At 42.0% G+C, this 27,588-nt stretch overlaps 1 protein-coding gene across 1 annotated transcript in view; it reads right to left on the bottom strand.

Annotated features, from left to right (window-relative positions):
• MYLK4 (myosin light chain kinase family member 4) overlaps positions 1 to 27,588 on the bottom strand; it is a 154,222-nt gene that overhangs the window by 7,965 nt on the left and 118,669 nt on the right. The window contains exons 4-12 of the mRNA XM_004700179.3: positions 25,002 to 25,107; positions 22,265 to 22,358; positions 22,081 to 22,190; positions 18,843 to 18,984; positions 16,012 to 16,082; positions 15,101 to 15,229; positions 13,087 to 13,239; positions 9,907 to 9,985; positions 5,780 to 5,858 (exon numbers count right to left, since the gene is read on the bottom strand). Coding sequence (XP_004700236.2) covers positions 5,805 to 5,858; positions 9,907 to 9,985; positions 13,087 to 13,239; positions 15,101 to 15,229; positions 16,012 to 16,082; positions 18,843 to 18,984; positions 22,081 to 22,190; positions 22,265 to 22,358; positions 25,002 to 25,107 — 938 coding nt within the window. The 3' untranslated portion in view covers positions 5,780 to 5,804. The remainder of the gene's footprint in view (positions 1 to 5,779; positions 5,859 to 9,906; positions 9,986 to 13,086; positions 13,240 to 15,100; positions 15,230 to 16,011; positions 16,083 to 18,842; positions 18,985 to 22,080; positions 22,191 to 22,264; positions 22,359 to 25,001; positions 25,108 to 27,588) is intronic.

The raw sequence follows: 27,588 nt of genomic DNA, 5'->3' as shown, positions 1-27,588 counted from the left end.
CAAAGAACGTATACGGGCAAGTCCTTATTGTATTGAGCTACTGAAGTAAGAGGTACCTTCTTTAGCTAGCCAGTAAGAACACTTTTTACTGTTACTTCCTTAAATTTTAATATTTCCATCCTATGTGGCCTCAGACTAGTGGAGAATCGCACTGAGAGCCTTTCAATCTTGTATCTCAATTCATGAATTATTGTCTCCCATAACACAGCCCAATAACAAAAAATTGTTTTCTTAGTGTCTTGCTTTTAGGCCTATTCCTGGGATTATTTGGGATGTTGATTCAGAAGATTTCATTGACTAGACATCAGCTCTAATGTCTTAGATATGGTGCACCACTCAGTTTTCATCTATTAAGTTATACTAATTTTTAAAAATTTTATCATTCTAGTTTTAAATATGAGAGGTGATCAGACCCACAAATTATAAGACCAATATTTACAGCAATATTTAAAATATTATAAGGTTTTAAGGGACTTCCATGGACCCATGGTGGCTAGTTGGTTAGGCATTGAGCTCCCAATCATAAGGTCAGTGGTTTGAACCCACTTGTCATTCTACAGCCTTTAAAAGATTTAAGGATCTGGAAAGCCAAAGGGGAAGTTCTCTGTCCTATAGAGTCACTATGAATTAGAATCAATTAGATGTCCATGGGTTTTCTTTTTGGCATGGGAGGCTGTGCAATGTTTATAGAGACCAACAGTTGGATACTTGTAAAGCCAGAACACAGCTTGAGAAGATGGAATATTCAAAAGAAAACTGAAAAGGATCATTAAGAAGGTGTGAGAGCAATTCAGAGTGTCTAAAATGTAAGAATTCATAGAAATTTTGATAAATATTTTGAAGATCTAAATGTTTCTTCTTCGAGTTATTCAGTAACTAAACACTTCAGAACACATTTCAATATGCAGAAGTCAGTAGATGTTGTTGTTCTTGGTAGGGGTCATCAAGTCAGCTTTGACCTACAGTGACCCTGTGCACAACAGAATGAAACACTGCATGCTCCTGCACCATCCGCACAATTGTGCCTATGCCTGAGCCCAGTGATGCGGCCACTGTGTCAATGCATCTCATGGGCGGCCTTCCTCTTTTCAGCCACCCCTCCACTTTACCAAACATGGTGTCCTTCTCCAGGGATTGGTCTCTTCTGACAATATGTTCAAAACATGTAAGACAAAGCCTTGCCATCCTTGTAGTTAAGGAGCACTCTGAGGTCGATTCCTTTGTCCTTGCAGCAGTCCATGGTACTCGCCATAGTCTTCACCAGCACCAATGCAAATGCACCGATTCTTCTATAGCCTTCCTTTTCAATGTCCGACGTTCACATGCATATAATGGAATGGAGATTGCCAGGCTTTGGTCAGGCACACCGTGGTCCTCAAAGTAACAACCTTGCTTTTCAGCATTCTGAAGAGGCCTGTGCAGCAGACTTACCTAATGCAACTTGTCTTGTGACCGCTGCTTCCATTGATTGTGGATCCATATAATACAAACTCCTTGACAACTTCAACCTTTTCTCCATTTATCATGATGCTACTGATTGGTCCACTTGTGAGGATTTGGGTCTTTCTAACATTGAGTTGCAATCCATACTGAAGGCTACAACCCTTGACCTTCATCAGCAAGTGCTTCAAGTCCTCTTCATTTTCAGCAAGCAACGTTGTGTCATCTCCATATCACAGGTTATCAATAAACCTTCCTCCAACCATGATGCCCCGCTCTTCATCATGTAATCCAGCTTCTCTGATTATTTGCTCAGCATACATTTTGAGCGAGTATGATGAGAAGATACAACCCTAATTCACACGTTCCCCATTTTAAACCATGCAGTATTCCTGTGTTCTGTTCTCACAGCTACCTCTTGACCCAGGCAGAAGTCCCGAAGGAACACAATGAAGAGTTCTGGAATTCTCATTCTTCTCAAGCTTGTCCACAGTTTATTATGGTCCACACAGTCGAATGCCCTTACATAGTGAATGAAATGCATGTAAACATCTTTCTGGTAGTCTCTGCTTTGAGCCCAGATCCATCTGACATCAGCAATGATATCCCTTGTTCGACATCCTCTTCTGAATCTGGCCTGAATTTCTGGCAGTTCCCTATCAACGTACTGTTGCAACTGATGTTAGATGATCTTAAGTTCAAGTTTACTTATGTGTGATATCAAGAAGATTGTTCTATAGTTTGAGCATTCTGTTGAGTCACCTTTCTTTGGGATGGTCACAGATAGGGATCTCTTCCAGGCAATTGCCCAGGTAGCTATCTTCCAAATTCCCTGGCATAGACCAGTGAGTGCTTCCCGTGCTTCTGCAGCTTTCCGAAGCATTGCAAGTGGTATTCTGTCAATTCCTGAAGCCTTGTTTTTGGCTAATACATTCAGTGCAGCTTGGGCATCTTTCTTCAGCACCATTGGTTCTTGTTCATATGCTACCCCTGAAATGGTGGGCTGCCGACGAATTCTTTCTGGTACAGTGACTCTATGTATTCTTTCTATCTTTTCTTGATGCTTCCTGCATCGTTCAATATTTTGCCTCTAGAATATTGCAGATTTTCAACTTTAGGCTTGAGTTTTTTCTTGCGTTCTTTCAGTTTCAGATTTGCTGAGCATGTTCTTCCCTGTGGTTTTCTAATTCTAGGTTCTCGCACATTTTCTTATAATATATGGCTTTGTCTTCTCGAGCTGCCCTGGAAATGTTCTATTCGGCTCCTTGACTTCATCCTTTCTTCCATTTGCTTTAGCTAGTCTATGATTAAGAGATTGTTTTGAATCTCTTCTGACATCCACTTTTATCTTTTCTTGCTTTCTCTCTTCCCTGTCTGTTTAATGACCGTTTGCTTTCTTTGGGAATGCTATCCTCCCACGGCAGCTCACGAGGTCCCCTTTCCTTCGTGCTGAAGGCATCAAATCTGTATCTTGAGATGTTGTCGAAATTCAGGTGCTATTCACTCAAGGTCGTATTTGGGCGCTTATGGACTTGTTTTATTTTTCTTCAGCTCTGTCCTGGACTTACATATGAGCAAATGACGGTCTGTCCATAGTTGCCCAATAGTCTGGTTTTAATGGCTGATATTGAGCTTCTCCATTGTGTCTCTCCCACAGATGGAGTCAATTTGATTCTGTGTATTCCATCTTGGGAAGTCCATGTGTATACTTGTCTTTTGTGTTGTTAAAAAAAGTATTTTCTATGAACAAGTGATTGTTTTTTCAAAATTCTATCATGCTTCATTTGTATCACCAAGTCCATATTTCCCAACTATGGTTCCTTCCTCTTTGTTTCCCACTTTTGCATTCCAATCTCCAATAACGATCAATGCATCTTCAGTGCGTGTTTGATCGATGGATAGTTCATACTAAATGTTTCAGTGGTGAGGCAAATTCCAAGCTTCTTTATAAGAAACATTCTAACTTTTCTTTTGAGAGTTTCTGTGCCCAGGTGGAAAAGTTCTGCCACCTTATAACAAGACTGGAACATTTTAATTCTAATAAAGGAGTTTGAACTCTGACAGACCCATTTTAGGTTTCTGAACATTGAATCTCTATTTATTGAACCAAATTCATGACGTCAGTTGATTATGACTCATAGTGACCTTACAGGGCAGAGTGGGACTTGCACTGTGGGTTTCTGAGGCTGTAAATCTTCATGGGAACAACAAGTCTCGTCTTTCTCTTGCAGAGCGGCTGGTGGCTGTGAGCAGCTGACCTCGTGGTTGGCAGTCAAGCACATAACCCACTCTGCCATCAAGGCTCCTGATTTATTGTACTATAACTCTTATTTCTGACCCCGTTTTTATGATAGCAAATTGGAACTGACTGCTATTCAGTTCCTAATGAAGGTGAAGTTATACTTGGGGGAAAATCCCAAGTTCACATAATTTCCACTGCAAAAATACATCTTTGAATCAAAGGAGACCATGTGAGGTATAACTTTAACTAAATATTTAGTATAACACTAATGACTTTGAATAAAACTAGTGTGTACTTCCTCTATCTCGGGCTGGTTAACAGAATATACAAATATTCTGATTTTTAATGAGTAAGCAGAGTGAAGAGTGGTATATGATATTTGTTCTATATCTCAAAAACTAGAACTGACAGGGGGAAACTGGTGCCATTTTGAAATCAGCAGGTCAAATATTCCCAGAAACAAATCTAACATTTGAAGCAACAAAATGTAACAGTTGGTGTTTTCATGCTCATTGACATCACTTTTACCAAGCACCTAGAATAAGAAATGTATAGAGACCAGAGTAAATTAGTGGTTAGCAGGGGCTACAGGGAAGCGAGGACAGGATTCTTTTTGCTGAAGGGGTACTGAGCTTCTGCTTCTTATTTGAAAATGGATCATGGCAATGGTTGTACTACATGGTGAAAGTAAATAATGTCATTTTGACAGTGACAAAGAAGGCAATTTTTGAGAACGAATATATATATATAAACAAGTATCAGATATTTAATAATAAAATGATTATTTTTAAAAGAATAAATATAATCAAGCACATAAGCAAAAATCTAAGGCCAGAGTGAACATAAATCCAAATAAAAGATTAGGGCCAATGGGTAGTAAGACTGTAGGCACACACTCAGCTAACAGCCAAGGTATAGGCGGGCCTATAAAGTGAACTGCACCATCGGGAGGTGTGCATTTCTTAGAACAGTGAGCCATCGGAGATCAAGAGGGCAATGTTTGCTCAAGGATGAAGCCCAGAGGCAGGATGGGATATGAAAGGAGGATATCAATAACAACATGGGGAGAAAGTTGGAAGAGTGTTATTACATTGTAAGAATTGCATTCATTTCATAAATAAACATGTGTATGCATAGCTGAATGGAAACCCAATTTGCTCTATAACCTTTCACCCAAATCACAATAAAAAGTTAAAGCAAAAATTTAGAAATCAGATGCTCAAGCTTAAGTCCTACACAGTCCTTAAAACTGAGTGCAGAAATGGCCATTAGCCTTCCTTCTGAAATGGAAGCAGTCCCCCTGCTGGAGGATATGAATGTTGGATGTCTGCAAGTCTGAGCAGTCATGTGCTGCTGTTTCCTTACGCTTCTCTGTTTGAGTATCTATTGAGCTAGCAAGATAATACCTTCTACATGCATAAAACCATCTCTAAATATTCTCATGACACTTTAAACAGAATAAAAGAGCGCATCTATCTAGGTTGGTAGGAAGTGTTGTTCACTGGGATCAGAAAGTGGCCAAGAGCAGGCGGCAGCTCAGGGTAGAAACGAAAAACTTGAGTTTTAGATTCAAAGACATGGAACGGAATCCCACATCTCCATGTATGCACTTGAGTGAATGAGTCTCTGAGACTCTATTTTCCTGACTGCTTAAAAGAGAGCATTATTTCCTCTCAGCCCAGAACACTGTTGAAAGGACTAAATGAGATCGTTTGTGTACAGTTACCAGGGACCTACTACTGATAAGAGCGAAGGTTTCCCAAGTGCTTACTATGTGCCAGGCCTTAGCCTCAGGGCTTTGCTTGCTTGGCTCACATGATCTCATTTGAACTGCACGATCAACTTAAGAAATAATGTTATTATTTTCCCAATACATAAATCAGACACCTGAGGATTTTTCAGCTAGGAGCTGGCAAAGCTGGGGTAAAAACCGCTTCTCTGCCTGTGGAGCCCACACCTTAGCCAAAGTACTATGTAGCTCCCCACATTGTTTGTGCAACGCATAGTAAGATTTTTCTTGTTCCTCCCATTGAATTTTGCCTAAACACCTGTTTGTTTGTTTGTTTGTTTGTTTGTTTTTTCCAAAAAAAGACCAACCTTTCAAATAGGATCCTTATGTAGACTATTTGGTCCCATGATTCTGGGTATCAGGGAAGCAATTCTTCTTTCTCTGCCTCTAGGGAAAACAGAAACCATTTGAGGAATGATTAGAACTTTGCCATTACCTCCTAACGTACATGAGAGCACTTGAAGAGTAGATAGCTTTGTACATAATAGACAATGTTGCTCAAGGGTAGCTCTGGAAGCCTACACCGTGAAAAAGTTCACACTGACTTGGATCCTGACCACCTTCAAAGTCTAGTTCAACCTCCTCTCCTCTTAGCTTCTCTTATCGCTCCTGCTACCACTACTCTTTCTTTCACTTAGGGAAGGGGCCAAACAGCTCAGCACCTACTTACACTGCATTTTCACACATGTGTGTTTTGTTACCACTCGTTTCAATGAACATTTATTGCCTTCTAAATACTAGAGTCGGGCCCGAAACTGGGCTGCAGTGAAGAGATAAAAAGAGTCTGAAAAAGAAGCTGAGTTCTTCCAGAAGCCTTTAAATCTAGCAGATAAAAGTTGAGTGTCACATAAAATGTAAGTGTCAACTGAGATTTAAGAAGACGGGGAAAGGATTTCCAGTTTTAGGCCTGAGGAAAGCTGCCTGCAAGAGCTGGCCTTTACAATAGGCCTTGGACAATAACCAAGATTGGGGCTGATATGGTGGCAGTATGGAGAGAAGCCTGGGAATCTGAGATTGAGCCATATTGCAACAGGCCTGCCTGCTTGGTGTCTTTGGCTGGGTGTGGACAATGGGCAGTGATGGAAAACCTATTCATCAGGGAGTACTATGATAGAGTTTTAACTAGAGAAATAATGTCTTGATGGATTCGGGACAGGAATACATGGAGGCTGACTATCAACTGGAAAACTGACAGCTCACTACTATGGAGGCCATTCCAACTTCTAGCGACCCAGTAGCCAGAGAAGAGTGGCCGAAGGTCTCCGAGACTGTAAATCCTTACTAGAGTAGAAAGCCTCAACCTTCCCTTACAGCATGGCAGCTGGTTTCAAACCACTGGCCTTGAAGTAAGCAGCCCAATGCATAACCCACCATGCTACCAGAGCTCAACTACCAACTAGTAGAAGAAGGGCTGAGTTAAGGTAGTAGTGTGCAGCATGGGAAGAAAGGAAGTTTATAGTTCTAGAAGAAAAGCAATCACATCATATGTATTCTTTTTCCTTCCTCTGTGGCAAAACATTTATTAAGTCTGGAGTAGCTGTCTACTGCTGTCCAGTAGCTTTTGCCCTGGTGGCATAGTTGGCTACAGACTGAGCTGCTAACCGCTGATACCGGTCAGCGGTTTGAACCTGCCAGCCTCACTGAGGGGGAGAGCTGAGACTGTCTACTTCTGGAAATGTTTGAAGCCTTGGAAACATAAAAGGGTAGTTCTACCCCATCCTACAGGGTGGATGAGTCAGAATCAACTTGACGGCACTGAGTGAATAGATTTTTTTCCTTTGAGGATTCTTGCCCCCACCCCAGGTTGAAGGATGTTTTTAATGAAACATAGGTTGTGGGTAGATGGTTTTGGGGACAGAAAAAGGCTGAGAACCACAGCATGTCATCTTGAAAAAAATACAGAATAGACCTTGGACCCTTAATTTCTAAGGAGGAAAATCCTTCTTACGTTTAGTGACTGATAGTGGTGTGCTGAGTAGTTAAAGGTAACAAGTGCATTTCGGCATAAATCCATTAAAAGATAAAAATAAAGAGGCATGGTATTGTTGGCTACTATTGAGTTGACCCTCAGTTCACGGAAAGCCACACAAAATAGCAGGGAATCTGCAAAAGACTTTTAAAAATATGATTTAAATTTAAATGCTAAGTGGCCTTGAATAAAAGTTAAATTTCCACAAAAGTTAAAATTTTGAAGATTTTATGTAACATATCCAAACCAAGATTGTTCCAGAAGGAAATCTTCTGATATACGAATAATGCCGATTGGGAATACCAGATATGCGAGGTACTAGATCAGCATTGGATGCATCACTTAGACAGCTTTGCCCAGCCGCCAATGAGCAGACAGGGTGCTGTGAGTCTCTGCTCTAAATTCTAGGTAATCCTGCCTACCTGAACTACAAGTTGGCTTTGACATTGGGCAAGTTCTCAACTGCTCATCCCTGGCTCAGCCATCTGTGTAATGGGATAATAACAGTGCGTATTTCTTAGGCCTGTTAGAAGGATGCAGTGTGTTCCATTATGTAGAACACTGTCAGGCATATACCAAAACACCAAGTCGTTTCTGATTCATAGAAAGCCTATAGAGCAGAATAGAACTGCCTCATAGCATTTCCAAGACTGTATTCTGTACAAAAGCACCGAGCTACATCTTTCTCCCACAGAGAGGCTGGTGGGTTTGAACCACAGACCTTTCAGTTAACATCCAAGTGCTTACCCACAGCTTTAATGATAACTCATTGGATTTACAAAATAGAGTTTTAAAAAGAAGAGGAAATTCATTCCAATTTCTTGAACCGTCTGTTCACCTTGGTTACTAGTAATCACATGGCATATGTGAAAAGGTAATTTTTGTTATTGTATGATTTTTAACATATTTTAAACCTAAAAATATATAATGCCATTAATTATCTGTTGTGGTTTCTATATTGTCCTACTATGTCAAAGTGTATTTGGACACAAATAAGCTTGGATAAAAATACATTGGTGGAAAAATGGGCTCAGAATTGGTTGGTAACTCTAATAAGCAGTTTATGTAGTCTGGATGAGGTACCAGCTAGGTAATAAGTCTATTTTTACTTGACATCGGTACCAATTATCACAGAAGGTATATTCAGCACTCAAATAAAGCTTAGTTCTGTTGCTAAATTTAGAGTTAAAGTTAATTTCAATAAAAAGTGGATGTGGAAAAAATGAGTCCCTGAGCATAGTCATTCAGAGGTTTGTTCGTCAGCGAAAAAAGCTCCGCTCCTAAACACGGGTGAGGAGGGTGGGGAGCCAAGGTGGAAGAAATCATGTCTGAACACTCACTGTGCCTGGGGCATGAGACAAGGCCCACGGCCGACCTGCCCCAGAGGAGGCCCGAGGAAAGGCAGGGCGCACCCATTGCTGCTTCACCTCCCCATGGATCCTGCACACTCAAACATCCTACATATTTAACAATGTGACTTAAGTGTTTTACATCTGTTTCTGTGTTATTAATATCATCTACAATCATTTGGCTAGAACCAGACAGAGAAGCCTGATAGGAGACTAGTAATTTGGGTGGGAAATGCCCTGGCAAACAATGAACAAAGGGAGGGAGAGGATTGGTGCAGAACTGAGAGATAAATTAAGCATGAGATAGGAGAGGTGATGAGAGAGGCAGGGAGCAAAGAAAGTGCGCTGAGTCTCATTTCGGTCCCCAAAGACATTGTGCCCTGGAAAGGAGGGTTTCGGGAGAGGTGCAGTGGGGGAGATGAGTTTGGTTTAGGACTGAGAAGATCCAGGTAAAAATAGCTTTGACAGTGGGATATGTGGACTGAAGCTTAGGAAGGAAATCTGTGCCAAAGAGACAGATGAGGGCATCTGAATATAAATGGCAGTTGGAGTAATGGGGGAGCAGACAGAGATTTCATTGTTTGACATTATTCCAGAATATGGACTTAATGGTTTACAACAAATACTTCAGGGATATATATTTTTCAGCCTTCGGTAGGACTTTCCTTCTTTCTAACTCATATAAGTAACTGAAACAAGTTGACTTTTAGAGGTAAAACTAGTGCCCAGAGCCCACTAAATCAGATAAGCATGGAATACATAATTCTGCATTCCATGTTCAGCAAGCCTAAGTACATTAGCATATACTCTTGAAAACTTCGTATGTTAATGTTCCCGGGCTGTGTGTGCACCACAGTGATGTAATTCATTCATTTTGTAATGGATACAGTGATCTAATCCTAACTTGAATCAACATGTATGCTGCAAATAATACCTGATTGAATAGCATAATTAGCATGTTTAATACAAAATAATCTAAAAGGCACTTTTAAGAAATTCAACCTGAGCGGAAGGTTTGAGGGATGTGAGACAAGGAACCTGGAAGAACTTCTTCTAAGACATCTAAGACTTAAAAGCAATTTGACAAAGAAGAGGAAACACAGCAAGAGGCGGTCACCTGCGCACTGAGTCTGGAGTGCAGCTCGGGGTCGGATAGCCAAGGGTGCTTCAGGGCTTCGCTGGCGCTGATTCTCCAACTGAAGGAAAAATCAGAAGGCGATGAGTGGAATACGCCAAAGGAGTGCTCTGCCTGTGGGAGGCTGGTGAGGTGACCATCAAATTTGACTTTCTTTGCCCTGGCTGCGATCAGTGATTGTGGGAGCATCCAATCCAAAATGTCTAGTTCATGATGCACGTCTGCTTTCAAATATAAGGAACCATTCTTGGGGCAACCACTAAGCTTCATAAATTAAGTTTCTATTCGTTAGCCACAGAAACAAAATGCTACAACGGTTGCTAACGATTGCAAAATGAGTTTCTGTCCTAAGATTTCTGAATGATGTATAGTCATTACTATAGAATTATGAACTTCTGAAGAGTTGCATAAATCCATAAGTTGATACTGGATGTAACTATTAAAAGAGAGTGCATTGTTCAGATGCCTTTAGGACGCAATCATATCCTTCTGGTGGTATAATAAAAGCAGCTCTCGAGACACTGTAGGTTCGGAATCGGTGATTCAAAGCCACCAGCAGCCCAGGAGGCTGTTGCGCCTCTAAAGAGAGGCAGTCTCAGCAACTCTCGATGGGGCTGGTAGGTGTCAGAATCAACTTGACGTTAGTAGGTTGTTTGTGTTGACGTTAATAAAATTTTACATAGGGACAAAACATTTTTAGCAATATAAGACATGATAATAAAGTTTATATTGCATTCTAATTCTAAATTTCTCCAGCTTATTTGGCATGCTACCATGTGCCACAATAAGCCGAATGCCCTTAAAAAAAATCAGTGAGTGAAAGAAAGTGACAGTGGCTCTGAAAACATATCAAGAAAACAACTTCAAGTGTTGCCTGAACTTCAGTTTAAAAGATTGCTTCCTCAAACACCAGCCATTTAAGTAGAAGAGGTGAAGAGGAAGTACACTTTTCCTTTAGTCCATTAGTATTCCAGGAGAAGGGAAACTTAACCTGGTGCCAACATCGCCCATAGTTAGACCCTCTCTGGGCAGAAGTGAAACACACAAAAACCCTCTGATCTTCAACCAATCTCAGTTCATGGGAAATTTTACTTAGTAACATGCATTTTCAATATCGCACCCGCAGAATCCGAGATACAGGAATGGAGGTAATTTTACTGAGAAATATTATTTTCCACTAATAGGTCAAAAGGAACCCTGATGGCATAGTGGTCACCTGTTGGGATGCTAGTCACAAGGTCAGCAGTTTGAAACCACCGTCCATTCCTCTGAAGAAAGATGGCGTTCCCTACTCCCATCCAGTGCTGCAGTATAGGAAGCGCACAGATACAGTTCTACCCTGTCCTATAGGGTAGGGTAGAATTATGTCCTATGAATTAGCATTGGCTCAATGACTCAAGAAGAGCTTGGTTTTATTTTTGCTTTGTTTGTGTGGTTTCTCATGTCAAAGGCTGCTGACCACAAGGCTTGCTTGAAATCTATTGGCCCTCCCATGGAGAGAGATGAAGCTCTCTGCTCCGGCAAAGATAGATAGCCTTGGAAATGCAATACAGAGCCACCAAGCGTAACTCAACTTGGTGACAGTAGGCTTGGTGTCATGTCAAACTTTTGAAATTTGACTTTTTTTGAGACAAGAAATTTGTGTGAATCATTCAATTGCTCATTAAATATCGGGTTTATTTTTATAAGCCACAAATGTATTTCACGATGGTGAGATTTGATTCTGGTCTTGATTCATCTAAACACCAATTTGAAGACTGGGTGAGTAGCACATCACAGTGTGCATGGATGCTCCTGGAGAACTGAGGGCAGCCCCAGCCTGGAGGACTGAGCAGGGCCTGGGTCTGCTCTGAGCTAGCTGAAAGTACTGTGAGGCACTCAGGCTCCAAGTTCACAACCAGGAACCACAGGAGGACTTGAAGGGCTCCGTCACAGGATGCATACAAGGTTCCCAATATATAAGGATTTCTCATCTTCCAAGGATATCATAAGGTTGGCAGGTCTGGCCATCTTGTCACTGCCTGGGCTACCCCAGTGGCGACCCTAGAGAACACAGTGGAACTTCCCCATGGGGTTGCCAAGGCTGTAATCTTTAGGGAGGCAGTTTGCCACATCTTTCTCTGGTGGAATGGCTGGTGGCTTCAAACCATCAACATTTCAATCAGATCAATTTCATTTGATTTCTTAACTGCTTCTTCCATGAGCATTGATTGTGGATCCAAGCCCGATGAACTCCTGACAACATCAATCTTTTCTCCTATGACAATGATATCTATTGGTCCAGTTGGAAGGATTTTTCTTAAGCCAGTTATTGAGTTCTAATCCATACTGAAGACTGTAATCCTCGATCTTCGTCAGCAAGTGTTACAACAACCTTACACCCTGGGGTATGGCCTGCATCACCTTTTACCTTGTGAAAGATAACGGAAAGAGGCTTACAAGCAGAGAAAGGGGGACCTGGCTATCACCAAGAAAGGAGTGCAGAGAGTGGAGCTCATCCTTTGGACCCAAGGTCCTTATGCTGGGAACCTTCTAGACCTGAGCGAGATGTGAATATCTTCAAGGAACACTAGGCCACAGATGCTGAAAGACAAGGGCCTTCCTCCTAAACCGCAAGCCAGCAGCGAAAAGTGTTTTCCTGAAGCTGGTGTGCTGAGTTCAGACTTCTAGCCTCCTAATCTGTGAGAGGAATACATCTGCTTGTTAAAGCCATCGCTGACAGTAGTTCCGTTACAACAGCACTAGATAAGGCAATGACACAGACCACATACAGAGGTGATTAAAAAAGTTCATAGAAAAATTCCATTCCATTCCCCTCCCCCCTGACCTTTTGGAAACCCCCTCGTATGTGTTTTTTAGGGGTAAAAGTAGCCATAGAAATAATTTCAATTTAGAGGTGAGTAAATTGAGATCCAGGGATGCCTGGCTTGCTGGACCTCATACTCAAAGACAAAGGGAGAGCAGTTTCTTGGTAGTGCCACTCACTAATGACCAAAGTGGTCCAGGAAAGTGGCATGAGGGGCATTCCACTCAGCACATGCGTCCTAAGGACGCCTAAGCCCTGAACATCCGAGGTTCCCTGGCCTGACTGCAACCGCCCTCATTGCTGACTGCTCCCTGATGGTCCTGTTTCTCCCCCAGTGCAGACTGAGCCTGGTTTACCTTTTCTCCTTAATCAGGAGCTTGGAGATGAACTCCCGGGCCTCCTCCGAGACATCCTGGAACTCGTCCTCTTCCAGGTCCCATGCACAGGCCAGGATGTTAGTGAGGGTCTCTGCATCGTTATCGCCCAGGAAAGGGGACAGGCCACTAAGTCTAGAAGGCAGATGGGTCAGATGAGTGTTTTAGACATTCCTTACCCTGTGAAGAAGCTAGGCTGCTTTTCTGGTTCTTGCACTGATAAGCCAGAGAAAGAAACACCACTTAATATGTAAGCATGCTTTTATAATGAATTATGAAAATCAAGAAAACGCTCACTCCCCTAACCCAGCCTCCCCATCAAACTTCTTTGTGGCGATGGGAGCAGCAATCCAAAGGGGAGCCGATAAGAAGAGCAGCATTTTCTCCTGTTCAGCGAAGTGCTGTCACCCACAGCTGGCAAGCGCCAGGACGTCCTCTCTGAACAGGAGGTTAGTAGCATCTCCGCTGGAGACCAGGCCCCGGGTTTTTGAAAAGGTTGCTTTAGGCTTGAAGTGTTACACTAGGAGTTAAAGCAATTACTCTAAGGGACAAAATTCATTTTCGTTCGCCCACAAGGGCGAGTCTAGAAAATAGTCCAGTCTGGTAAAATGCCAGCCTTTAAACATTTAAAATTTAATCCAGTGGCTTTTGTTATATTTACCATGTTACTCTGCCATCAGCCCTCTCGTTTTTTGAAATATTTTTCATCCTCCTAATCAGCAACTAGGGAGACATCATGGTGCGGCAGGTAAAGCATTCAGTTGGTAACCAAAACGTTGGTGGTTGAACCCTACCAACTACTCCGCAGGATAAAGATGTGTCCTTCTGCTTCCATACAGATTTGAGCGTGGCAAGTCCCCTGGGGCTAAAGAGGCACTATGAATCATAGTTGACTTGATGGCAGTGGTCTTACGGAAACTCTGAGTCCCTGAATGATGAAAATAGTGAAAGTGCTTGACTGTTAACCAAAAGGTTGGAGGTTCAAGTCCACCCGGAGGCATCTTGGCGGGGGCTAGGGTGAGGTGGTGGGTGGGGAGCAAAAGACCTTGCTATCTCCTTCCCGAAGGTGACAGCCATTGAATGTTCTGTGGAGCACAGTTTTATTGTGACACACACAAAGGTGCCATGAGTCAGGCTCCACTCAATAGCAACTGGAAAATAGAAATTCTGGACTCCTCCAGCAACAACTCCCATATCCCTTCCCCAAAGGCCCTGGGAACTACTAGTAAACTTTGGTCTCTATTCATTTACATAATTTGGATATTTCGTCTAAGTGGCTTTCGCCCCTTTGAGTCTGACTTCCTGAACTCCGCATAATGTTTTCAGAAGGTGTCCTTGCTCTAGTGCATAGAAGGAGCCCTGGTGGCACCGGACTTAAACGGCTTTCAGCTGCTAACTGAAAGGTCAACTGTTGGAACCCATTAATTGTACTGAGGAAGAAAGAGCTGGCTGTCTTGAAAACCCTACAGGGGCAGTTCTACTCTGTCATATAGGGTCGCTGTGAGTCAGAATCAACAAGACAGTGGTGAGTTTTGTTTTCGTGTTTGATTAAGCCTCCTGGGACTCTCTTGTTCATCAACATTTTGCATTTATAACAATAAAAGATCTATTCTCTGCCTATGTTGTGCATTGAAAACAAGCACTACAGTAACAAATGCCAAGTTGGGAAGTGAGAACAGCATTGGCTGCCATGGTTAAGGTTATGGGTTGACTTGGCGAGGCCACGACTCTTAGTGGTTTGGCCATCATAGAGTGATAGAATTAATTTGGTCATTGTCTAATAAGGTTTTCATCTTCCATTTTGTAATCTGACGTGTTTGTCATCTTCCATGTTCACCTAATGCCAGTTTTTGCACAATGGCATAGTATTTGGAACGTGATGATTTCGAAAAATGAGGAGTGGGCGTATTTTTAAAAGAGCTGCATGGGGACTTTTATTCAAAATGGCCAGCGCTGGCAGGAGCACCAAGGTCAGCTGGGCATGACGCTCTCTTACAGCATGTAGGCGATGACTCCGACGCTCCACATGTCTGTCGGGAAGGAGACAAAGTCGTAGTTGACAACCTCAGGGGCGAGGAATTCTGGGGTGCCAAAGTTCACCCTCAGCTTCTCTCTGGGCTTATATCTGAAATTTCAGAGAAAAGGTAGAGGGATAAAAAGTAAGTTTAAAACCTTGAGCATTGAAAAGATACAGTCTATAAGAACACTTAACTTTAGCTAGATAATAAACTTAAAATATAGTGATAAAATATGTAGATAAAAATTACATATTTAAAGGAGCAGAGCAAATCCTTGGAAAGAAGTTTCAAGGGCTTTAAGAGTGATAATTCACTGTAAAACCAAAACAATCGGAAACAGTTGTGGGGGAAGCTGACAACAAATAGTTAGACCATCCGAATGATGGAAAACGCAAAGGAAGCGGATACAGTCACTAGCATGGAGCGGGCTGGACTAAGTCTATATTGAGGAACAAGGAAACGCTGCAGTAGCTTACCACATGCATCTCAGATGCCTCATTAACACCCCAACTCCACAAAAACTCTCTGTTCCCTCAAGAAGTGCATATAAGTCAGAACCTTTTGCATTCTTTTTGCACAGTATTACTTTTTTAAATAAATCTCTGTACAGGTGAAACAAACACAAAAGACTAAGACAAACTCAAAAGTTCCAAGTTAATGACTCCTCGCTGAGTCCATTTCACTATAGAAGGTTTTCACTTTTATATGTTTTTCCTGGATATCCTGGAGGAAGTTTTCAACTCCCAACCCCCAAATTTCCCAATGTAAAACTAAATGAAATCTAGATGCAGGCATAGAACCAAGGGGTGTCGAAAATTTCTCATGGAGAAGAAAGAGCAACCATCCACCTTAACGCCATATTCATATGCCAGCGTCCAAGGAAACATACCTTCTGGCCAATCCAAAATCAATAATTTTGATTTGTTTAGCATCTCGGTTCACACACAGGATATTCTCAGGCTGCAAGAGAAAGAGACACATTAGCAGTGAAAACAGCCATCATTCACTCAACTTGCCCTGGGACCACAACTAAAAATACAAGGATGCGCAGAAAAACACATCAGGCCTTTCACATAGCAGCCAGCGTGGCTGTGTGGGTATTTTCTTCTTTCATTATGTGGTGGATGAGGTTGTGGGGTCCCTGCCAACCTTCGGCTACCCTGCCTGTCCCTCTCGCTGGGTCTGCAGGCCCCATGTGAGAGGGAAGACGGAACGGAAGCTGGAAGGCGCTCTCCAGGTGGACTGGTGGAAGCCGTCCCTACTTGACATCTGCCTCCTAGAATTAGTCATATGAGTTTTCCCTTCATGGAAAGGTATTTTTTCTCAATATTGATGGTTTCTGAGAGAAACACTCTGACTCGCTTAAACAGCCACGCTGAATATTCAACACAGCTGTGAATGTTCTTGCCAGTTAGATTTTCCCTTTGGGCTCTGTGGGTTGGGAAAGTCCTATGGCAAAGAGAGGCTTTCCTCCCATCTCCTTCATTCTGCACCTTTCCAGAGCTCTGCTATGCTTGGCCTCAATGCCTAAAACCTTTGACTGAATGCCCCCTCGGAGCTTGCCCCTGGGAAGGCTTTACTCTGCTATTTGGTGGTCTTTAGGGTGAGGAGAGAGAAATTGAGATGGTAGCCCTATTACACATACATCTACGGGGGAAAAGTGATTTGAGTTAAAGTCAAAGTCATCCATAAAAGAGAAATAAAGCTTTCACACAGAAGACTTGAAATTCCAATTTTGAGCTGGAGGCCTTAGCCATTCCCTCAATCCCTGGAATTCCATTTCCTTGTCCTTTCAGAATGCCGCTCTCTTCCCGTCTCATTGGGAAGGAGGGTCAAGTGAGATCAGAAATTCAGAAGCCCCTTGTGCAATGACTCAGGGTCTGTTCATCAACCATCTGAACATAGTTTGTCAGCCTCTTTCTATAACATCTCTAAAGAAGGTTTATTTTTAGAGAAATGGGTGCTTAAATAACTGATCGATCATGTATAAAACCATTCACTTACCAAAGAACATAATGGCATTAAAAAAAAAAGACCAAAAAATATTTGTTTAGAAAATGTAGAGAAGTAGAATTGAGGTATTTCAAAAGGTTTTTTTCTGATTTTTAAATTAAAGCATGTTTATTAAATAACATTTTCAAAGGACAGCAAAATACACAGGTGACCATTGGAAAAGCACAGGCATAGTTATGTTTGGTTCTTTTCCTTCCAAGGAGCCTGTTAGGGGTACAAGTTATTAAGGCACTCTGATGATAACTGAAAGGCTGTCAGTTCAAATCCACCCAGAGGCCCTCAAAGGAGGGCCCATCAGTCTATCTCTGAAAAGCCAGCCCTGGGCAATGCTCGGGAGCACAGTGCTGCGCTGGCACACGGGGGTCACCTTGAGAATTGACTCCACAGCAACGGGTTCTGTTTTGGGCTTTCCAGATCTTTCTTCTATATTACTTTCTCCTGCTTCCCACCCACAGGGAGCAAATGGGAGAGAGAGGGAGCATATGAACTAAACCACTAAGGACACTTGAATAAAAGAAGAGAGGCCTGTAGAAACCCAATTAAAGGCTTTCACAAAATTATTTAGCTAAATTAGTCCCTGGTGACTTGTAATATACTATGGGTTATCTTTAAGAATATTTATCTCACTGCCATGCTGTGCAAGCAGGGAAATGAAGTGTGATGGAGCCACACAAAAGTGGTGTTTGGATAGCCCCCATACTAGACATGACCAGGGTGATTGAACCTGGATCTGCTACTGGAGTAATGGAGACTATGCACAGCTCAATCCCGGAGACAACATGGAGAAAGGGGGTACAGGGAAGTGTACTCACTAAAAGAAGATGGCATGAAGCTCAGCTTCCTTGTGTCCCACATTCTCAGTGTCTTATCCCAACCTCACCCCGTATCTTCTAGATTAGTGGTTCTCAACCTGTGGGTCGCCACTCCTTTGAGTGGTTGCCCAATTCGTAACAGTAGCAAAATGACAGCTATGAAGTAGAAATGAAAGCAATTGTATGGTTGGGGGGCCACCACAACATGAGGAACTGCATGAAAGGGTCCCGGCATGCGGCAGGTTGAGAACCATTGTTCTAGATGCTTGAGCATTTCATCTACCAATGTCCAGTTGTCCTGTATTCCCATTCTGCCACAGGTTTCTACCCAGTGCTCCACAAATCCCTAAAGCTCAGAGCCTCCCCAGAATGTCCGGAGAGTGATGGGGATTCTTGACGAGATGGAATACCTGGCTGCTGATATTGATGCTGTTGTCGTTAGGTGGCATCAAGTGACTGACTCGTCGCAACTCTGTGTAACAAAGATAACTTCTCCATTGGGCTCCCAGGTTGTAACCCTTGTAGGAAGTGATCCCCATGTCTTTTTCCCTCAGAGCCTCTGGGTAAATTAGAACCATCAACTTTTGGGTTAACCGTGCACCTCAAGGATTTCTATTGTCATTGTTTTGGTTTTAAACTTTCAGGGAAGTCATCTACCAAATAGATTCCCTTAAAACAGGCACATTTTAAGAAATTGGTACAGTAGTCCTTAAAGAGAAGGACATACAAAGACTAAAGGCGATGGAAGTTGGGAGTGATGAAATGAGGATGAGGTTCCAGATTTTAATTCAATCCTAGATATGTCGCAGGTGAGACTACCATTGTCCTGAGGTGGTACGTAATGCCTGAGGGCTCACTGGCCAATGGGAGGAGAGAACTGAGAATCACACCCCACCTTCAGGTCCAAATGGAGGATATACATCTGGTGCATGTGCCTGATTCCCTCACAGATCTGCTTGATGAACAGGATGGTATCAAGCTCAGTCAGATTGCAGTTTTCATCGATGATTCGGTCGAATAGCTCCCCTCCGTCCACACTGTAGAAGGAGGGATAGAAAGCCCTTAGTTGGTTCCTCAATAACTACATGGCTTTCTTATCACAGCAGCGTACGGAAGTGTCTTGTCCAAAAGATGTGTGCGTGCTGTTCTCTTTCTACTTTCTTTACTGCTTTGCTAGAGGGTTCTGAGATTGAAGGCTTTATCTATCTTCATTTCACAAACGGGATGTCATACCGTCCCTTTCATCACGTGGCTATCGCATTTCAGGGGGTCCACATCCACTACTTCATGCTGAAGATAAAGAGAACTGTAAGAACACAGTGAAAGGAAATTTCAAACACACCGAAAGCTAGCCAGGATCTCAACCCTGTTCCAGTGATAGAGTGCTTACCAGGAGCCAGGGCTAACTTTTTAACCAAAATAATTTCTTATTCTCACTGCCATTGAGTTAATGCTGACTCATAGTTACCCTGTAGGGCAGGGCATCACTGCCCCTGTGCATTTTCTAGACTCTAAATCTTCACAGGAACAGAAAGCCTCTTCTTTCTGCCTCAGAGAGGCTGATGGTTTCGAACTGCTGACTTTGCAGTTAGCAACCCAACTCATAACCCAGGATGCCACCAGATTTCTTATTACACAATGATAAACATAGCTCCAAATGCAAAAACAAAAACAACAACAACAAAAAAACACCACAAAACCAGAATCGCAACATTGATCAGGCTTAATTATAACTTCATTTTTTTTATAATGGAACAACCAGTTATACATTTTAGAAAATAAAAATAATTGACTTAAAATGGAAACTTCTAAGTCCTAATTATCAGTATTTACTCTAAACTTTACATTATAGTGATTAGGTTGAAGGTGAAAGTCAGTTCAGAAATCACTCTCCTCCAAGTACTTGTTAATAATATTTAAGGTTAATTTTTGAGAGCATAACTCAGATACAAAGTTAAATCTGCTTTTCCATGCTATCCTTAATAAATAAAATTACAAATAATGCATATTTGTGAGCAGTTTCCTTACTGAAGCTAGTGAGCGTGTCTAACTTGCCTAAGTCAAAATCGGTAATACAGTTTTAAAAACCCCTTTGACAGGGGCAGCCTCGCCTCATCATCAGCCCCCCATGATGTGGAAAGAGGGAAAAGACCAACTAGTTCCTACCATATGATGTTACTCCATGGTCACCCCAAATTCATGGACACTTCTACACAAATGATCAGTGGACCTCACTGCAAACCCAAGTCAAGAGGTGGCTGGGTGGAGGGCATATCTGTCTCAAAGAAGGCAACTAAGCTTTGGTCGGTGGGTGAGCTGGAAAGAGAAGTGTGCCATTGGAGAAAATGCTCAACACTAGGTATGTAGACCACCAATGGGAAAATAAGCTACAAACATCCAGGACTTTAGACTCTGTCCTTTTAGGTGCACGCCAGAATGATTCAATTTGGAACTCCCACTAAGTGAACTGGACTTTGCCTTCAACACACCAGGAGCACAATAAAAGAACTGAAATGCTCCCCGGGCGTAATGTGGAATGCCCTCATGTGCGAAGAAGCAGATGACGACTGTACCAAGGCTATGAATGAGGATATCAGTGGAGGTTGGTTCAATTTCATGCCTTGACGAACATCAATAGATGACAACTTAAGGCTATCATGTATGTGCTATTTCCATACTCTGTCTTGTTATAATATGTTTAGTCTAGTTCTACCTTTATGAATGAACATTATTGAGAGATTTTTCCTATCTCTAACCCTAATTGTGAAAATACTGTTCTATCACCTAAATTGTTAATCTATATAAATCAGCAAACTATGTATTTTGGTTTATAATATAGTTCTAAACGTGTATACTTACAGAATTTTAAACATCCTATACCGTCAGTTAATTAGTGGTAATATCAATAGAACTATCATATGCCCCATGGGATAATTGATTACATCCTTAAACAATGTAATAATCATGTCTTTAAAGTGAACCAGAGACATATATAAACTCTAAATACATGAATGGATTCTGAGCTCACACATAATCATAGCCCTAATCTAAGAACAATTAGTTCTTATGACATGGCCTTGCTCAATGTCTGCCCCCATGAAGTGATTCCTGAAGATATGGATACGCTATCAAACTATGGTGAAGAAAGCAGATGGTGCCCCGCTTCCAGAAAGAATGGCATTGAGGGACCTTAAAGACTTGTCTTAACACAAACAGCCATCTAAGTGAGACATCAGCTATGTCCACATGGAAGAAGCACACCAGCTTATGTGATCCAAAAATTGTAAGTAAATGTTAGAGCCTAAATTTTGAGCACCCAGTTTACAGAATGCTATAAGCTCAAAGCGCATTTCAGGGTCTCTTATGCAGATGAATCCACAAACAAATCCTCCTCCCGGACTATGGACCAGGATGGGATGACATTGTTGTCAGACAGAGTAGCCTATAGGGCAGCTTACTGCAGTTGTAGTTAAGGTAAAAAGGGACACCTTGTCAGTCAATCTCCGTCTTGATTCAACGTATAAGTGTTCCAGTTTTTAATGTTTCTACTCTGTTCTGGATTGAAGCTTTTCTCTGTCTCATTCTGTCATTGCTGTTGGACCATTTGTCATGTGTGGTTTGGATTTTGTATGTTTTTCTGTATATGAAATCCAGGATAGGTAAACGTATAGAGACAACTGGATGAATAGTTTCTTTTTTTTTTGGATGAATAGTTTCAAAGGGACATGGCAGGGGAAGTGGGTGGAAAATTAAGAGCTGACAAGCACAGAGAAGAAGAAATGTCCTGGAATTGATAGTGGTGATGGTTACACAATTCTTAGGACTGTGATTGGAACCGTGTCATTTATGACATGTGAAATGTGTATTGGTGCAACTGTTAAAAATAAATAAACTCATTTTTTTTAATGATAGCCTTGGGAAATTAAGGGGCTTTTCCTAATAGGGCTATAATCAAACAAGACTATGGAAACATTTTTAAAACTTTTTTTTAAAAATCAATGATACACCAAACTAATTTCTAGTCACTCCTCAGATAGAGCGGAACCTCCATGAGTGAGGGCCTTGGCAGTGGGCTGGGTTTGGCAGGGGAAGGGAAGAGAGGGCCCACAGGGAAGGGAAGAAGGTTCACATACTACTCCATGACCAAGACCATATCGTTCTTCGTCTCGAAGGCGTCATATAGCTGGATGAGGTTCACATGGTCCAGCTGGTTCATGATGCTGATTTCGTTCTTCACCTCATCCTGTGAAGAAGGAAAGTGTTTTCAGTCCACGGAAGCATGGATGAGAAGGGGAGCCCACGCCACACGGTCCTCACCTTGTCTTTAGTGACTCTGGTCTTAATGATTTTAGCTGCCAGTTTCAGTCCCGTGACTTTCTCTTCACACTTGTGCACTTGGCCAAAGCGCCCCCTGGAAGGAGAAGGAATGGTGCGAAGCATAAGATGTGGCCAATGCCTTGGTTTAGGGATGCTACTAAGTCCTTACTGTATTGCTGCCACGGGCGTTTTGAGTTTGAGTATGAATGAGCAACCCCAAACTTTAGAAAATGTATTTAATAAGCTTCTCAAAGAAGTGTTTTTCCAAGTGTGGTCTATAGGCCACTTGCATCAGAAATACCTGGGATTTATTAAGATTACATATTCACATGCACCCCAAAACCCGAGATAGTATAATCTTCTGAATACACACGAATGTAAAAAGCACAGCTTTGTACGCATGTGAACCAGTTAAGAACAAGTTGCCACCAAGTTGATTCTGACTCGTGGCAAACCCTTGTGCATCAGAGTAGAAGTGGTTTCTACTCCACAGGTGTCTCAGTGTGGTCTTCTTTGTGAGGGGGTCACTAGGGCTTTCCTCTAAAAACCCCTCTGTGAACTAATACCTCCAACCTTTCAATTAACAGCCAAGCATGTTAATTTACGTATACCGCCCAAGTACTCCCAAACATATGAACTAGTACATAAAACTGTCACTGGCAATGCATGAAAATAAGAGGTACAACAAAATTGCACAAACCCCATCACCATCATAGAATCAATTTCAACATATAGCATATAGGTAAATATCATTAAAAACAGAGTCACTTTATATATTTGTAAAGTCACTCAGTTACCTCTGAGGGTTTTGATGAGATAGTTTAGATCTGAGTCTAGGCAAACTTGTCAGACAGATTATTATCGCATACAGAAGTGCCCTCGAAGCTGGGTGGGCCCAGATGGGGCAGCATTCTGTTGGACCGTGCACGGATTCACCATGAGTTAAGGGCAGCCTCAATGGAAACTAACAGCAAAAACGGCGAGTTGTTTACTGAGCTCATCGTGACTGCCAGTTCTGAAAGCAGCGCAGACCAAGAGGTTGCTGCTCCCAGGTGCAGTACAGTCTGCCCGTTCCAGAGACCACATGAAGCTCAATGGGGCCAGCACTGACGGAAAGGTGTTCACAAGGAACCTTTGACAAGCCTTGACTGGAAGAACAACATAAACCCCAGAGATTGCCACCAAGTCACACCCTCGTCTGCAAATGACTGGTGGCCTCATAGTTTAGCATTCACCTGCTAACTGAAAGGTCTATGGCTCAAATCCGCCAGCCACTCCTTGGGAGAGGGACATGGCAGTCAGCTTTTGGACAGGAGACAGCCTACAAAACCCTTTGGAGTCGGTCTACTGTGTCCTTTGGAGTTGACCGATTAGGCATGAGTCAAAATCAAACAGGAATCCACTCAACAGCAGTGAGATGTTTTGTTTGGGGCCTAGAGAAAAGAGTCGTAGGATTGCCACTGAAATCTTTGGAGACCCAAACACAACTGTCCAAGTCATGCTCAGAGCTCAGGGCATTTCCCTGTGCTTCTGAACCCCATTTCTCCCATAATCTCATGGGGAGTGCTTCTGATCAGCAGCTGAGGACAAACTCGCCCAGTGGCGCCACATGAGGAAGGCGAGAGAACTAAGAAAGGACAAGAGCAGAAAGGGACTTCATCCGTATCAAGTATACCCAAATGACTAGTTGCAGAACCGTGTACATCCTGAAGTGGATATGCATATTTTCTTTGCACTAGTAATTAAAATTGCAGCATGTTTTTCTGTTGTCCTTTTCCTATTTTATCTGGCAATGCCAACTGTATACGTTGAGTTTTAGGTGATGAGGTATCATAAGGTATTGTCTCTGAAATAGAGGAGGAAAGGACAGTCTCAGAAATATATTCAGATCCTCATGAATTTTGATTTGCTTTCCATATTGGAAGTAACTGATTGACATATCAGTGTGTTACCACCTTACCGATATGATCGCCGAAGACAAATGTGTGCATAAGTCCAAAATAATAATAATTTATAAATTATCAAGGGTTCATGAGGGAGGGGGGAACAGAGCGGGTGGGGGGGAATGAGGAGCTGATATCAAGGGCTCAAGTAGAAAGCAAATGTTTTGAGAATGATGATGGCAACAAATGTGCAAATGTGCTTGACACACTGGGTGGATGGATGGATTGTGATAAGAATTGTATGAGCCCCCAATAAAATGATTATTTTAAATGTGTGCATAAGCAAATGTGGTGAAGAAAGCTGATGGTGCCTGGCTATCGAAAGATATAGCATCTGGGGTCTTAAGGGCTTGAAGAAAAAAATTGATTGAATGGGTAATAATAAGTCCTACTGTAACCATATAAATAGAAAAGGAGGAACAGTCATAAAAAGATATGCAGATGCCTCAAGAAGTACAGAGTATTCACTCATTTCCACATTTTGTTTCATGGTGAATAAGCCAAGACACTAGGCAACTTCTAAATCTTCTGGTGACTCACGGGGTTTCTCTCGTTTTCAGACATTACCACATGGGAAGGAAAACAGATAATAAATTTGGAATTCAGCCACTGTCACCACATCAACTTTACTGGCATCTTTGACTGTCTTATGAATTTGATTTTTTTAAAAACAACTCTAATACAGTTATCTAGAACAGCGCTGGTCCTCAAGTCAAGACTGACAAAGACTTAAGATGTCCTTAGAATCTGTCTCTTCCATAGTCTCCTTCATGTTGAGATGAAGAGTTACTTACCCTCCCAAAATCTCTGTCCTGCTCACAGAATAAAAACTGCTGACAGCTGCTGGCTTGACTGTCACCACGCGATGATCGAATGGGGCAGGCGGAGCAGGCACATCCTCTAGGAGATGAGAGGGAGACGGGGTTGTCGTTAAGTAAGCAGCCCTCTTTATGGCGTCTATCCATGGGCCTCATGACTGATTGGTTCATGTAATTGTGAGATGCAGTGGGCCGTATGCTTTGTTTATAGTCATTCAGAAACACACGTTCTCCTTGAATGTTAGTATGGGTGATTCATAAAGATCCCACCTAACATCTTGGAGGAAGAATATGAGAATTACTGACTGATCCCAGCGTCAGGGTTGTTTCTAGAAATGTCAAAATTGTTGAGCATCTCCAACCCCAATAAAGTCCAACAGATCACACTTACTAAACTTGAGACCACTTTCACTTAAATGTGATTAAATGTTTGATTCTTTTAAAAACCAAAAAATCACCACCTACATGGCCTATTCTCATTCAAGTGAAGAGAAAAATAGGGAAAAAGTAAAATTTCTTCACACAAGTAAATTTTTTAATTATATATTACCTTCTGAAAGATTTTAGGCTTTCAGACAGACTTAGCTCACAAAGATGAATTTTTCCTGACTGGAAATAAAAGGCCCAGTAAAACTGGGTAAGGGGTTCTCTGTAGCTATGAAATGCACTCCCCCCCCCCACACACACACACAGTATCCACCTCCCATCTGAAGCATGAAACCTTGTCTACATCAGCACCACTTCTCAAATGTGCAATTACTAGACAGCATTTCTCCCAGGGTTCTTCCTATTTTCTCATGCCTGGGGCAGTGAAAGTGGTTGCCTTGAATCTCTCTTCCACGTTTGTTCATTTATTAAGCCGGTAGGCATGCATAAAGAAGCCCTGGTAGCCTAGTGGCTATCTGTTGGGCTGCTAACTGCAAGGTCAGCAGTTCAAAACCGTCAGACACTCTTTGGAAGAAAGATGGGATTTTTACTCCCATGAACAGTTATAGTGGTCTCAAAATACACTGGGGCAGTTCTACCCTGTCCTGTAGGGTTGCTATGAGTCAGCATCAGCTCAACGGCATTGAGTATACAGAATATCAAGGAAGGCGAGGAGGTAGAAACTTTGCTTTTAGAGATTCACTTGATCCAACACATATTTCTTGAGTATTTATTTTGTGCAAGGCACTGTCAGGCATTAGTATTTGCAAAAATCCGATCCCACAGGCTCTGGATCCAGACTTTACGATTTGGCATAGACACCCGACTCTCACACCATAAGTAAGCTGAACAAAAAGGACAGCGATCAAGATAGAGTTCTCTTGGTGGCACTCATCTCATCAGATTAAAAAAATATTTTTCTAAGAGTGTTTGAGGGATGAGCACAAATGTCACCAATGCGAGGCTGGCTTCTGGCTGTTAGGCTAAGTGGCTATTGGCTGGGAGGTTTCAGAAGCTATAAAAGGCTGAAACAAATGCCACAATCCAAAGTATCACCAGTGGAACACAACTGCACCAAATAACACTCTCAGCAAAGGTGACTATCCAGAATGATTGTCCATAATTGATTATCCATAATTTGTGTGTGTGTAGTACTTAAGCAGAAATATATTAGTTATATGTATTTAAAATCCCTATAGTTAGTTATAACAGCAGCAATGTTTCAGGAGCCCTGCTTACATGTATCAATATTTCAATAAGGTTAAATCCCTATGCTAACTTTCTTTACCTTCTAAGGAGCTCTGGTGGTGTAGCAGGTTATGAATGAGCTGCTAACCACGAGTTCATTGGTTCCAACCCACCAACCTCCACAGGTAAAAGATAAGACTGTATATACTCCTGTAAGTATTTGAAGTCTCAGAATCCCCAAAGGGCCTTCTACTCTCTACTAGAGGGTCACTGAGTCAGAAATGATGTAACGGCCATAGATTTGGTTTTAAGTGATGTGTTCTTGTCAGAGCTGCCATTACTAACCAACTAAAATGACGATTGGAATTGTGCAGTTTTGTCTACTGCATTGCAAGCATGTGCTGTTTCTGTTGCTGCCACTGCTTCATAGTTTCAAATTCTGTCAATATTCTAGTGTTTTAGCTGAAATGTTGTGGTAATCAGGACTGTGAACCCAGCATTCAAGGTAAATGAGAGAAATTGTGTTCAAGGTAAATGAGAGAAATTGTGAAAGCTCGTTTACTAATCATGTTGTAATTCAATGAAGAAAACTTTTAAAGAACAATGTTGTTGTTAGATTCCTATAGTCCAAGAAAGATTTCATTTAAGCAATTTAAAACTATAGATCATATGAGGGGGGTTGAAAAATGTTCATGGGAAAAATCATTATCTTTAATTCCATTTTCCATGAACTCTTTGAAGCCATTCATATCATTCTATGATTAACACTTATAGTAAACATGAATAATGATTTGGTGTGGCTTAGTATGGGAGGAGGGCCATGAGGGTGGAAGAGAGGACACCAATCTAGCACCGCTGCACCAAGCCTTGTTCCCTGGAGAGCTAAATTCCAGGATTTGCCTGGTGCACTTCTCCGGGCCTCCCGTTTCCTCTAGCTCTAAACACATCC

Source organism: Echinops telfairi, unplaced genomic scaffold, assembly GCF_000313985.2.
Source record: "Echinops telfairi isolate 266 unplaced genomic scaffold, ASM31398v2 ScPeMD7_7424;HRSCAF=8462, whole genome shotgun sequence".
In the NCBI taxonomy this organism is placed as follows: Eukaryota; Metazoa; Chordata; class Mammalia; order Afrosoricida; family Tenrecidae; genus Echinops; species Echinops telfairi.
Note: the sequence above shows the minus strand (reverse complement) of the source record. Positions and strands in the feature narration are given on the sequence as shown.